This window comes from Gymnodraco acuticeps, unplaced genomic scaffold, assembly GCF_902827175.1.
Source record: "Gymnodraco acuticeps unplaced genomic scaffold, fGymAcu1.1, whole genome shotgun sequence".
Taxonomy (NCBI): domain Eukaryota; kingdom Metazoa; phylum Chordata; class Actinopteri; order Perciformes; family Bathydraconidae; genus Gymnodraco; species Gymnodraco acuticeps.
In genome coordinates, this window is record NW_022990673.1 from 757,418 (window position 1) to 769,447 (window position 12,030).

Genomic DNA, 12,030 nt, shown 5'->3' on the forward strand with positions numbered 1-12,030 from the left:
CATCATTTTCAGATAAACACAGTCCGGAACATTCAGTATAATAATTTCCATGCAACCAATTCAACCTCTCCTGAACAAACAATAACCATTTCTCTCATTTTCTATTATGTACAATAGCTAGTTGTACGGATGTACATACAAACACATGCTCACACTGAAGTGCTGTCTGTGTTTAACACGCAATGGAAAGCACAGCGAACATATCAATATATACAGGAGTTTCTCAAAAAAAGACAACGGCCATGACTCAATACACATCCATCATGAATATACTGACCACATCTTTATTGCCATTTGTTGTCAGAGAGGACCCTGGTTAGCAGACACAATATACATTTAACTCTGGATCTTCTGATTTACAGCACGACTGGTTTGCAACTGGTATGTCTGATTTAGGAGCTGCCAAAAGTTTAGGAAACATATTTACTGGAGCTTCTTCAAGAGATACAACTTCTTTATAAGGTTAAGTTTGAAACTTTTGAACCCACTGAAAAAACTCTAGGCAAGTGTCCTGTCATATTCAATAAAATGCATTAGCTGATAAAAGACTAAATAAAGAAGTGAGCAACCTGTTGGCATTGGGTTTCAGTGAACGCAGCACTGCTATAAACAAACAAGCAGACATTCCTAAAACGAACAGTACCAGCATTCAGACAAACTCCAGCATGCTTGTGCTCACAGCAGCGCCATGCGTATATCTAATAAGCTAAAAACGACCAAGTCAGACAACCAGAGCCTTCAGTAACGTACAGGAGCCGGAGGGTGTTGCCCTCAGCTGAGCTTTCAGGGGTTCAAACTCAAACTGAAATTTGTACATGAGCACTGAATGTTTTTTTGGCATTATATTCATCGTGATTCACAATGAACAGCGAGCACAGACACAAACCTCAGGATGAGATTTTAAGCTTTACTGACCAATAGTTCTCATAGTTATCACTGTTAGTCACAAGATTAACACACACGGAGATTCTTTTGTTTTGAGACAAACACAGAAAATAAATTATGTTAGTGTGTGTGTGCAAATAATTGTCTAGAGTTTGTCCTTTAATGTTTCCTTTCTCTGGGCTCGTGATAAAGTGTGTTTGTGCTTGGGATATGCGCACAGGCATACACGATTCCTCTCTGAATGGTCAGGGAGCCTCATTTTCTGAAAGAGAAATTTAAAAGAATGAAAAACCGCCATCCATTGTATTACTGATCTGGCGAATGAACATTAGTGTGAGTGTTTACCTTTGTGAGGTTACTGTGGCGGCGGGTGGCGACTGGTGTGTGTGTGTACTGGCTGTCCGGTGCGCGCTCTGTGGCGCTGCAGGCTCTCCAGAATGCTCTTAGCCAGCAGCTGGACATCTTTGTGGGTCTGTGGGTGTGTGTTCACCAGCTCCAGCTGCTGCAGGCCGCCCTCCTCCAACAACATGCTACAGTAGCGAGCGGCTGCAGACACACAGGGTGAAAACAACATTACATCCTTAAGCCATTAGGGGAGTAAGTTACTGCCTAAAGAAACGTCAGTGTTTTATTTGTGAATGTACTCATTTGTGAGAACAATAGGTTCTATATGTGTCTCACCGTTCTTGCTGCAGACATGCTGCATGGCCCAGGCCGCCCACAGCTGGACCCCAGGGGTGTGAAAGCACTCCAGGAGGGGAAAGAAGGGGTTAAATGATCTAAAGAAAGAGAGACAATAAGAATATATTTAGTATGTACTCTATATAGCATGTTTAGGTTTAGGCTATAGATAGTTAAAGAAAAGTATGTTCAGACACAAATTAAAAAGTAGTAGGATGAAACCTTCTCTTTTGGCGCTACTTTAAAATAGATTTTTCAGCATTGTATGAAAATAAACTTGAATAGGCTTTAGCAAGTAATACATCCTTTGGTAATTTCAAGTTCTTTTTTTGCTTTATTATGACTGTTGAGAACCTGCATCTCACCTGTAGGCCACCATCTCACACTCAGGCGCGGGCCACTTCATGATGACATTATGCTGGAGAGATACAAATGTAAACAGTCAAACAAACGGTTCAAAAATAACTGCAGTATTTATTAAGAATGTTTTGCAGATTCCTACCAGCTGCTCCAGCAGGGAGGATCGGAGCTCGGCACTGAGCGTCCAGGTTTCCTCTCCTCGAGACATCAGATGTGCGAGGATGCCCGCGGCGAAGTAGCTGACCTCCACCTCGGAGCTGTGCAGCAGCGTGCTGATGTGGTCCAGGAAGCTCTGCACCATCAGCTCTACGTGCAGCTCCCCCACCTCGGCTATGTTGTTCTACACAACGAATGGAGAAAAGGCGATAATGATGTTATAATATTGTAAATTAATGAAGTCCTCAGTTTTTCTTAAGGCTAGTAGAGCAGTTCACTCACCAGCAGGCCGAGAACCTTCTGCTGAATAGAGGACTCGTTAGGGAAGGACTGCAGAGGGGGGGGGGGGGGGGGGGGGGAGGTAAAGGAGCAAAACAACAGTGAGTCAATCCCCCTGAAGGCATATGTGCTGCTACATAACAACATGTGATTAATTAGCATGATAATTTGCCCTAAGTCTCTCTACTGCTTATTTACACGTTGATATTTCTGTGTACCTCTAAAACTTTAATGAACAGGTCCAGGCCCTGGTTCTCAATAAAATGGCGGCAGGTCGTCGGCGATTCATCGGTGAGGTTCCACAGAGCGCTCAGTGTGAATTTGAGGGTGGCGTCCACCACGCCCTGAGTGGCCTTCTGACGCACGATGTGGAGCAGTTGCTGCGGGCAGGATGGGAGCATTATTAGCAATGAAATGTGAATGTTTTGGTAATTTAGCAACAGTGAAAGAGAACAGAGCCAAAATGAGAAACCTTACCTTCACTATGAACAGCTCTGCTCCCAGCTGAGCCGTCTGCTCTGTCGACAACTGGGAGAAGCAAACGTCGAGGAGTTTAATAATAACTTGTGTAATCAATTCATTAATTACAGCAGAGGTTGCACAACATTTACCTTGGCAGCGAGTATGGAAATGATAGCCACAGCCATCCTCTGCATGTTCTGGTCCTCATGGTTGCAGAGCCACTGCATCACTAGCTTGGCAGCTTCAAACCTTGCAAAGAAGAGGAAGACATATTATTAACACAAGATGTGTTTTTTATGACAAGTTTAAGACTTCACTTATTGCTTTAACCGACAGACATTTACTGTTTATTTAATAGATTTATTATTTATAGTACATGATATCTGTATGTTAAAATGAGATTCAAATATGAAATAAGGTATTTCTCACCTGTTGAATGGAACTTCCTGCAAAATGCGGTCACTGCACAGAGACAGCAGGCAATTCTTCTGGAGCTGATGACAGAGAAACCAAAACAGATATCAGACCAAAACCTGAACAAGCAAAACGTTTACAATCAGCTGTTACAATATAATTATAGTAGTTTCTGCTCAACAGTGCATAAATATAAGTGACTTATAGGAATAGCAAATTCAGGAAAAATAATTTAGAAATCAAATAAATTGTAAAGGGGAAAACTGTTATTGACTAGTCATACCTAAGCAGATACAATTGTATATAGATTTAGAACTTGATTGGTTTGTCCAACATTAATGGGAACTGGTGACATGTCACACAAACATATTTAATCGTGATCATTTCCTGTCCTTGTGAGCCGAATCAAGTTCACCAAACGAAAGGCAGCAAAATGCGGTCATGTTTGTTTTGACAAACTGCGGCACCCATGAAGAATGCCAGAGGGACAGCAGTGCAGGCATGGAGCTACCTGTTGGTGGTTGGGGAACGTCCTCATGGCCTCCAGCAGAAGCTGAGTGACGGTGCTCAGCAGTCGCACTGGCATCCCTGCAGCCAGGTCCTGCTTCGTCAGGTTGAACACACAGGCACTGGCTGCCAGCTGGACGTTCAGAGTAGCAGGGTGGTTCTTCATCCCCAAAACCACCAGCTAGAGGAAAACAAGAGAATATTATGTTCAGTGATGAGGAAAATATGATGGGGTGTAGGGCTTAGACCTTAAACTCTCTAGGAGGAAATTTGAAACTCATCACATACAAATTATTTGGTTCAGATTTGACATTGTATCTTAAGGATGACAAAAGATATACTGTGGTAATTTACTCAGCTTTCTTAGAGAAAAGGCAAGAGCTAGAATGACTACTTTAGGGTTGTATGCCTCTGCTTACCAAGTTTTAGTTTACATGTCTGTTCAAAATCTGCAAAAGTACAATAATGTGGGTTCACCTTAAGGATGTCAGGCCTGGGTTTCTCCATCACATGGGTCAGGCTGAACAGATGAAACAGAGCTTCCCTCACAAACCCTTCTCTCTCACTGTAGCGCCGCAGGGCCTCACAGATCTGGGTCTCGTAGGCTTCTCCTGTTACCTGTTGCATACAAAGTTTACTTTAGCAAACCTGATTTTTTTTGCACCATGGTTTCAATGATATTTAACACATCTGTACTCTACCTTTAGATTTCCATCACCAGAGAGGAACTCAGAGAATCCAGCATCTGTGGCCAGAAGTCCCACAAAGGTCATCCCTGGTCTCTCCTCAACAAATGCCTTGACAGCTGCATCCGTCACCTGCAAAGTTGACATAAGAAATGACCACATAGCTCTATAGCCTGTATGTTTTCTTTACAATCTAAATTAGATAAATATAAAAAACACACACACACCTGTTTCCTCCCTGACACATCCAGGGAAACTAGAGCGGGGAGGATCCCTGGCTGTCCAAGCAGTTGTCGAGCCACATCAGAAGTGAACTGCTTATCATCACTGATGTCCAGGTGCTACACAAACACACAAAATAATATTACCATTGCGATTCATCCTGATTATCATCAAATTATGATTACAAATCTTATAATGGGACTAAAACTAGGATAACATCGAATGGAATTTTGTTAAGAAACACAGGTTTTATTGCATTACAGATGGGGAATGTTTTTTCAGTAAACATATTTAGTTCAAATCAAACAACACCAATCAAAGCATACGGTCCCCCATTACAAATGAAAGTTAAATCATATTTAAAAAATACCAAAATTGTTAGAGTCTGTTCTTTTGTACATACACATTTCTGTATTTTGTAAAATCTGATTGATGGTGTTTTCATAGGATTCGTGATAAAGTCCTATATAGTCAAATCCCTATATGTTGTGGTTGAAATCACAAAAAAAAAGTGTTCTTCTTTGCACAAAACAAAACAAATCGAAGTCCAAAATACAGCTCCCTCCTTCCACTCACCTGCAATACATTCAGCTGTCCGATGACTCCCAGCAGCTGAGCCGTGCTCATCTCCAGCCTCTTCAGCTGGTGCAGCGTCAGAGAGCGCAGCCGCTCCTTCAGGCCCAGCAGGGGGGTCAGGTTGGTCACTGACGTGTTGGACAGATCCAGGCTCTCCAGCCGAGGCAGGGAACACACGTCCACCAGCCCAGAGTCATAGAAGTCCACGTTGGCAAGAGAAAGGGAGCGGAGACCCGGGAGGGAGCTGAAGCGGTACCGACTGGGTTCCTCCAGAGAGGACATGGTGAGACCTGTGAGGACAAGTCGCTGGAGGGACTCCTGCGGGATGATTGAGAGAGGAAGCCAAAGCATAGGATTACATTATTTCAATATCAAGGGAGCAGAGGGTGTCATCTTTTTATACACAAGTTGATATTTTATCCCTCTACCTGACAGAATTTATTGGTGGCCAGTCCTTGTAGAATATCAGGAATCGTGAGGTCTGCATTGACCCTGGCAGCATCCAGCTCCAGCAGTCTGTGAGGGCAGAGGGCTTTCAGAAAAGCCTCGGCAGAGATACGCGCTGTGCGGATGCAGGCCCGTCTCAGCCGCAGGTATTCACAGTTACGAAATACCCCCGCTGTGCTGTCATTCAACAGACCTGCAGTGGAAAGAACTCCGGTTGAGTTTAATCTTTGGAATGAGGACCAAGCCTTGCACAATACTGTCTTTGTTTACCAACCGCAGTGATTAGGTCAAGGTGACAACATACCAAAAGGTTTTGTAATTTTTGAAGGTAAACAAGAAGCTTTTTTATCCTTTTTTTTCAATCAAGTATTTTGTTCAGTTCTTGTTCTTGTTGTTGTTGTTATTGAAGGGTTAAACAGATGATTTAAGAGTGTGAAAATGAAGATATAAATATTTACTGTAGTGGTTTTGTTGGTTTAGAAATTACCAACACTGTTTGTGTGTTTCGAGTTGCTCAGAGTCTTTCCTCTTAATATGACACAGTAAGAATACATTTCAAATGGCTTTATGTTATAAACAATGCTGTTTTTCATTAGGTCAAATATCGAATGTATGTTTTATTAAGTGCAACACAAAGTTAGCCCTGATAAGTTACTTTCAATTGTTATATCAGGTCTCCCTTGTAAAAGAGATTGTTGATCTCAATGAGATTTTTACCTGGATGAATAAAGGCTACAAACAAACCATATCAAGAGACACATAAGCCTTGGGAACATATTGATGGTCCCCCTCTAAAAAAAGGTCCATGTTTACCTTCAGTGGCCATCTTGGCCAGCAGCTGGTCTGCCAGCTCCTGTGGGAAGAAGACAGCCTCTCTGAAGCACAGGGAGCCATCAGGGCGCTTCACACAGAAACACTCCAGGTTTTGGCTCACATGAGTCAGGCACAGATCTGTCAGAGCCGGGGGAGAAGCCTCATCCTGAAACATGAAGAGGATGCTTGTTGATGCAGACGCATTCAAATCAAATCAAACTTTATTTATAAAGAACTTTTCAAACACAAAAGGTAACTCAAAGTGCTTCACCAACCAAACACAGACAATTTAAATAATAAAAAAATAAAAACAATACTATCTCCTCCTTCCCTGGTATAACCAGAGTAACACATCGTTTTGTGAGTAAAAAGAACACTTAATACCAACGCAGAATACAATTAGAATAAATCAAAAATATAATGTAATTCAGTAAAAAGCCTAATTTAAAAAAGTGCAATTCAATGTAATTTGCAAAAGTAGCGACTGTACATTAATACCGAAGGCTCAACAGGACCTACCGTGTTTAGGAAACTATAGGCCATGGCTTTAAAAACTCTATATATTATGAGACCGACTGGTTTCTTTCCACGACGGGAAAAATAAAGCTGTGCAATCAAACAGCTGAGCCTTTATCCGTGTTGGTCTGCAGTGTTAAACTGCATGAGAGCCTGACGTTATCTTAACACTGTTGACACAATACAACAGTAACTATGGAAAGAGAGCCCGGACGATCGTTAGCGGAGAGCCAGCTAGCTAGCTAACTTGTTGTCGCCTCCTTTTTGGTAAATCGCTCTCCGTACAAAAAATTCGAAAGCTGTCTGCAGTGACGGAATTCATGTTACAATTAAAATGGACTTTCCACTGTTGCGGCTGAAGCTCTAAATTAAAGACTCAAAATGGCAATATGGTTTTGACAGCCGGTAGTTAGGTCTATTTTTGACTAGAAGACCAGTAAACAAAAGGTCACTGCTCTGGAAGTACATTTGCGAAGGGGCTGGACTACGGAAGCCCGTTGGGTTTCAGCGTTATTATGGAACCAGGAAGAAAGATCATCAGGAATTCGAGACACGCATGGTCATGTTTTTCTTCTGTTTTCAATAGAAAACCGTTTTAAAAACCATTGCAGCACAATTATATAACGATCGTGTGGTTAATGGTATTCAACTCTATTGACGTTTTTGTTGTTTTAAGTAAACGCTTTTGTAACACAGCTCAGTTACTAACTGACCAAGGTCACTAGTACCCGTGGAGTGGATGTAGTGGGAGATAAGCCTTAATCAGCCCATACGATTATAGTAAGGTTAAAAGAAACACACGTGCTGTAAATATGGCTGGACTTGTAAACTTTGAAGATGAGAATGAAGTGAAGGAGTTTTTGGACAATTTGGGAATGGAGTACAGCTTCCAATGCTATAAAGAAAAGGATCCTGAAGGTAAAATTGTGGTCACTACACTATTCAGATTAATGGTTCTGTTTGTTCCTGTAGACATCTGTATTTTGTAAGTTGTCTTTGTGTTTGTATCAGTGGTATTTCTTGGTGTATGATTAATTTGCGTTTGTTTTGGAATTACATTTGGAACAAAACCTCCCTTGGACAGGTTTTATAGCAATATCCATTTTTTTAAAAGGCACTGGACACCAGCGATTGAAATGTAATATGTTTAAGGGATGTTGGACTAATTTATCCTTTTTCCATGTTCTTTGAAGGGTGCCAAAGGCTTGCAGACTACATGGAAGGTGTGAAGAAAAACTATGAATCTGCAGCACAGGTGCTCAAACAAAACTGTGAAACAAATGGACACGGGGAAAGCTGCTATAAACTAGGAGCTTACCATGTAACCGGCAAAGGTAAAGTAGAAATGTGGCTTATTTTTACCATATTTTACCCTATCCGATGTGGTGTGTTACACAAGTTTTATAGGACTATTACTATGGCATTAAGAATTTAAGAAAATGAACTTTAAAACTTAAATTTAAAGTGGACATATCATGCTATATTTGAAACATATATTGTAGGGCCATACCTATATAAAACATGTCTGTGAAGTTTTTTTTTCAAAATACCAAACAGATCATGTATTTTAGCCATGCCTCATTTCGCTCTATTTGCTCTTTTCCAGCCCTGTTTTTGCAAGGGCTGATTCTGCTTTTGTGGCAGACTACAGCGCCACTTACAGGCCTGGCATATGTACTACAGCGTCTCCAGCGCTTTGGAGCAGTCTCTCTCTATGGAGAGTTGCCCATATAGGCGGAGCACCCCCTTTCTGACGTCAGAGCAATTAAAAATAATAATCAGCTCCGTTTTTAGAGATTTGGGTATGGAGGAAAAGAGAGAGGGTTGTGTTTTCTGACACTTGGTGAGTCCCTGACACACCGGGGACACATATTCATGTATAAAAGACGTACAAAAGTGCATTTTGCATGATAGGTCCCCTTTAAGTTGCCTTTTTGCATTGCTAGACAACATTTTACAAACCATTTTTTTTTTAATATAATGCTTTCTTGGCAATTCAACAGCTCAGGTAGGCCAATAGCATTTGAGTAATAGGAGAGTGTTCATGTTAATGAATCAATATTAAATCCTTCCAATTTTTAAACTTCATTTTGTAGTCATTTAATAATGTGTCTGCTTTTATTGAGGGCTTTATATTCTACCCTACAGGTGGAGTGACCAAGTGTCTGAAATCAGCCTATTCCTGCTTTTTGAGTTCCTGCAATTCCAATGGAAAGAAGTCCATAGATGCCTGCCACAACGTTGGCCTGCTAGCCCATGATGGACGTGTTGGTGAAAAAGGACCCGACCTGACAGTAGCTCGGCAGTACTACGAGAAGGCCTGCACCGGTGGCTATGCTCCTTCCTGCTTCAACCTCAGTACTATGTTCATTGAGGGCAATACCAAAGGATTTCCAACAGATATGAAGCAAGCTTTGAATTATGCTAACAGAGCTTGTGAGCTGGGACATGTGTGGGCTTGTGCCAATGCAAGTCGTATGTACAAACTTGGGCATGGGACTGAGAAGGATGGCAAGAAAGCAGAGGAGCTTAAGAATCGAGCAAAGGAGCTGCATGGTGTAGATAAGGAAAGGCAGCTCAAATTTGGGGAATGATTATGACACTTTATTAAATTATCATTGTTTTGGTTTTCCTATATCTGTGGTGTAAAGTCAGGTTGATTATGTAGAGAAGTATGTGGGCAAAAACATGCTCAAAGATAGGAGATATGTTGTTTTAAAAAAGATGAATGTGTTTGCCTCATTTGGAGTGTGTAGACTGTCGCAACTAGAGAGCAGTATGGACCTGACAGTTTGCAGTTGTAGATTTCAGCCAAATGTAAAAATGGTGTAAATAATAAAGCAATAAAATAAACTGGATTCATAAACCATAGTTTATTATTAATAATGATTATGATTTGGAGTATAGAGTATGAAAACGCATTTAAAGGGTTAAAGGGCAGTTTGAGCATTATACTCTCATCAGATCAGCATCAGATAGATACAATCAGCCCAGATAATGTGTTATCAATTTATAGTTACAATATCAAGGATAATTTTACTTAACGTTTGTTTGCATCTTTAAAATAGGTCAATTACTAACACTTGCAAACCAACGCTATTAACTCATGAAGACCATATCATAGCTTCTTAAGTATTCCACTTTGTGGTCGGGAAAATAAACAGCATTTATGATGATGTATAGCAGGTAATAAAGAGTTTCTAAAGATCAAAATAATATTTGTGGAGCTGAAATCTGCTATCATGTTTTTAAGTACAGAGTAATACTTTTTAATGTTTGATTTTAAAATGACCCATAAGTATTTGGACAAGATTGCATTTTTTGTAACCCAATGGATTTTTAAAAACTAATTACAAAGCATTTATATTTAATAACTGACAGTATCTAAAAGTAATCTGATATTTTCCCTGTTATAAGAATGGGTTTGCTACATCATTTGAACATAAACATGCGCGGCATCAACTTTTAAATCTCCATTGTAACGAAGACAATATTTTTATTTAAACATTTAAAACATTATTTTGATTGTAGAAGTGTTAGCAACAGGTGGACATTGTCCTAAAACCCTATGAAATAATTAATGCTTTTCACTATCACTGGTAGCAGTGGTAGGCAGTGGTCAGACCATAGAATGGGTCAGACCCATAGACTGTATATATAAAGGTCAGACCCTATGGTCAGACCACAAGAGGGAGTCAAAATCCAAGACATGAACTTTGCGCCCTTTTTTAAATCTCACAGGGCGCTTTATCCTAAAGACCCCACAAAAGGCACCGCACCGGGCATGCTTCTACCATTTGTCAACATTTTAACCGACACCGTATCAGCAACCTGTAGAGAATGCAGACGCTGACAATAAGTGTGTATCTATAAAGAAGTAAACTAAACTAGACCGATGTGTGTTGATGTTGATGATGGGCGGACTGCTCAGCTAGCTCCGCCCGTTAGCGTCTCCTCAGCCCTCATTCAAAACAGAACACAGCTGTTGCGAGGAGCATCGTCGTGTCCTGGTCGTTAGCCTAAAAACTGATAGCTGCTGTGTGTTTCTGATGTACCCACTGGAATACCAGAAGGACAAGAAAGACAGGGACGTACTTCGGTGAGTTATAGAACAGTAAGAGGGAAAGTTTTGTATCGCCATCATTTACAAAATCCCCCCAACCGTCGAGGTGGCTAGCTAACGTAAGGTTAAGCCCCACCAACGGTTTGGATGTGTTTGTTTTATATGCAGGATGCTCCGTTATCAAAGTACATCCATCAATAGGCGGGGACAAGGAGATGCGAGAGAAAAGATAAAACGTGTGGTTTTTAAAAGGCTGACTTTCTGTAGCGGGGTGCAGAGGTTTATTTTAGCCAGCTATTTATTTTTCTCCTCCACCCACGTGAAGGCACGGTCGCCCCACCACACTCTGAGAGGCATCACCCGAGGAGTTTGATATAATGCTAATAATAAATCATGCGCTCCCTTACCACGCTCAGTCGGCTAACGAATCAAGCTAGCCGGAATTGCAGAATGCTAATGTTGAAACCTCTGACAAAATAGTGATGAGAGTCAGTGAGTTAGCAATTTGTGATTTCCCCCCCCCCCCCCCCCCCCCCCCCCCCCTGTGCAGTCTTCTTTTACTTGTTTACTTAAGTCGTTGCACAGTTCGCTTCTTGTTGGGGAGACGGGGGGTCTTTATCTGCCGTTTGTGCTGTTAGCCAAACAACCATACCTACTGCAGAAGCTCTGCCCTGGATAGCTCTTTGGTTGTGAACCCCTGCACAGCTACCCTCCGGGGAGTGCTTTGGGTGTGGCGTGGGTTCACCCATGAACAATACTGTGCTGCTACCTTGTCTTAGCCGAAGCGTGTCGGTTTAGAATGAGCACTTGGGATCCGTCGTGAGGGTATTTTGAGTTGGGTAAAGGAATGGCCAACAGTTCCTTACCTCGACTCTGAAATTAAAGTTAAATGAATTAAGATGTTGGAGCACTAGAGCGGTTCCTCCAAAGTTCAGCTGACGGGTGTTTTTCTCAAGTAAAGCA

General features: G+C 41.4%; 3 protein-coding genes across 4 annotated transcripts in view; 2 read left to right on the plus strand and 1 right to left on the minus strand.

Moving 5' to 3' along the window:
- Positions 1 to 251: 251 nt before the first annotated feature.
- zyg11 (zyg-11 homolog (C. elegans)) lies at positions 252 to 7,479 on the minus strand. The gene is made up of 18 exons (XM_034229785.1): positions 7,008 to 7,479; positions 6,489 to 6,654; positions 5,657 to 5,868; positions 5,229 to 5,546; positions 4,658 to 4,771; positions 4,446 to 4,562; positions 4,222 to 4,362; positions 3,749 to 3,925; positions 3,253 to 3,317; positions 2,973 to 3,072; positions 2,839 to 2,889; positions 2,580 to 2,741; positions 2,365 to 2,412; positions 2,069 to 2,266; positions 1,932 to 1,984; positions 1,567 to 1,664; positions 1,231 to 1,431; positions 252 to 1,147 (listed from the first exon to the last, which is right to left on the minus strand). Exons 1-17 carry the CDS (start codon positions 7,029 to 7,031, stop codon positions 1,241 to 1,243), a joined length of 2,235 nt encoding a protein of 744 aa, XP_034085676.1. The 5' UTR covers positions 7,032 to 7,479; the 3' UTR covers positions 252 to 1,147; positions 1,231 to 1,240.
- Positions 7,480 to 7,489: 10 nt separating this feature from the next.
- Positions 7,490 to 9,870, plus strand: LOC117555083 (cytochrome c oxidase assembly factor 7). The gene is made up of 3 exons (XM_034229786.1): positions 7,490 to 7,922; positions 8,198 to 8,338; positions 9,153 to 9,870. The coding sequence occupies exons 1-3, from the start codon at positions 7,817 to 7,819 to the stop codon at positions 9,596 to 9,598; spliced, it is 693 nt and encodes a 230-aa protein (XP_034085677.1). The 5' UTR covers positions 7,490 to 7,816; the 3' UTR covers positions 9,599 to 9,870.
- A 1,016-nt stretch (positions 9,871 to 10,886) lies between these two features.
- ralgps2 (Ral GEF with PH domain and SH3 binding motif 2) overlaps positions 10,887 to 12,030 on the plus strand; it is an 80,306-nt gene continuing 79,162 nt past the window's right edge. The window contains exon 1 of one of the 2 annotated variants that reach the window (XM_034229798.1): positions 10,887 to 11,103. The gene's annotated coding sequence lies outside the window, so the exon portion shown is untranslated. The remainder of the gene's footprint in view (positions 11,104 to 12,030) is intronic. The other variant, XM_034229800.1, reaches the window with a different exon arrangement.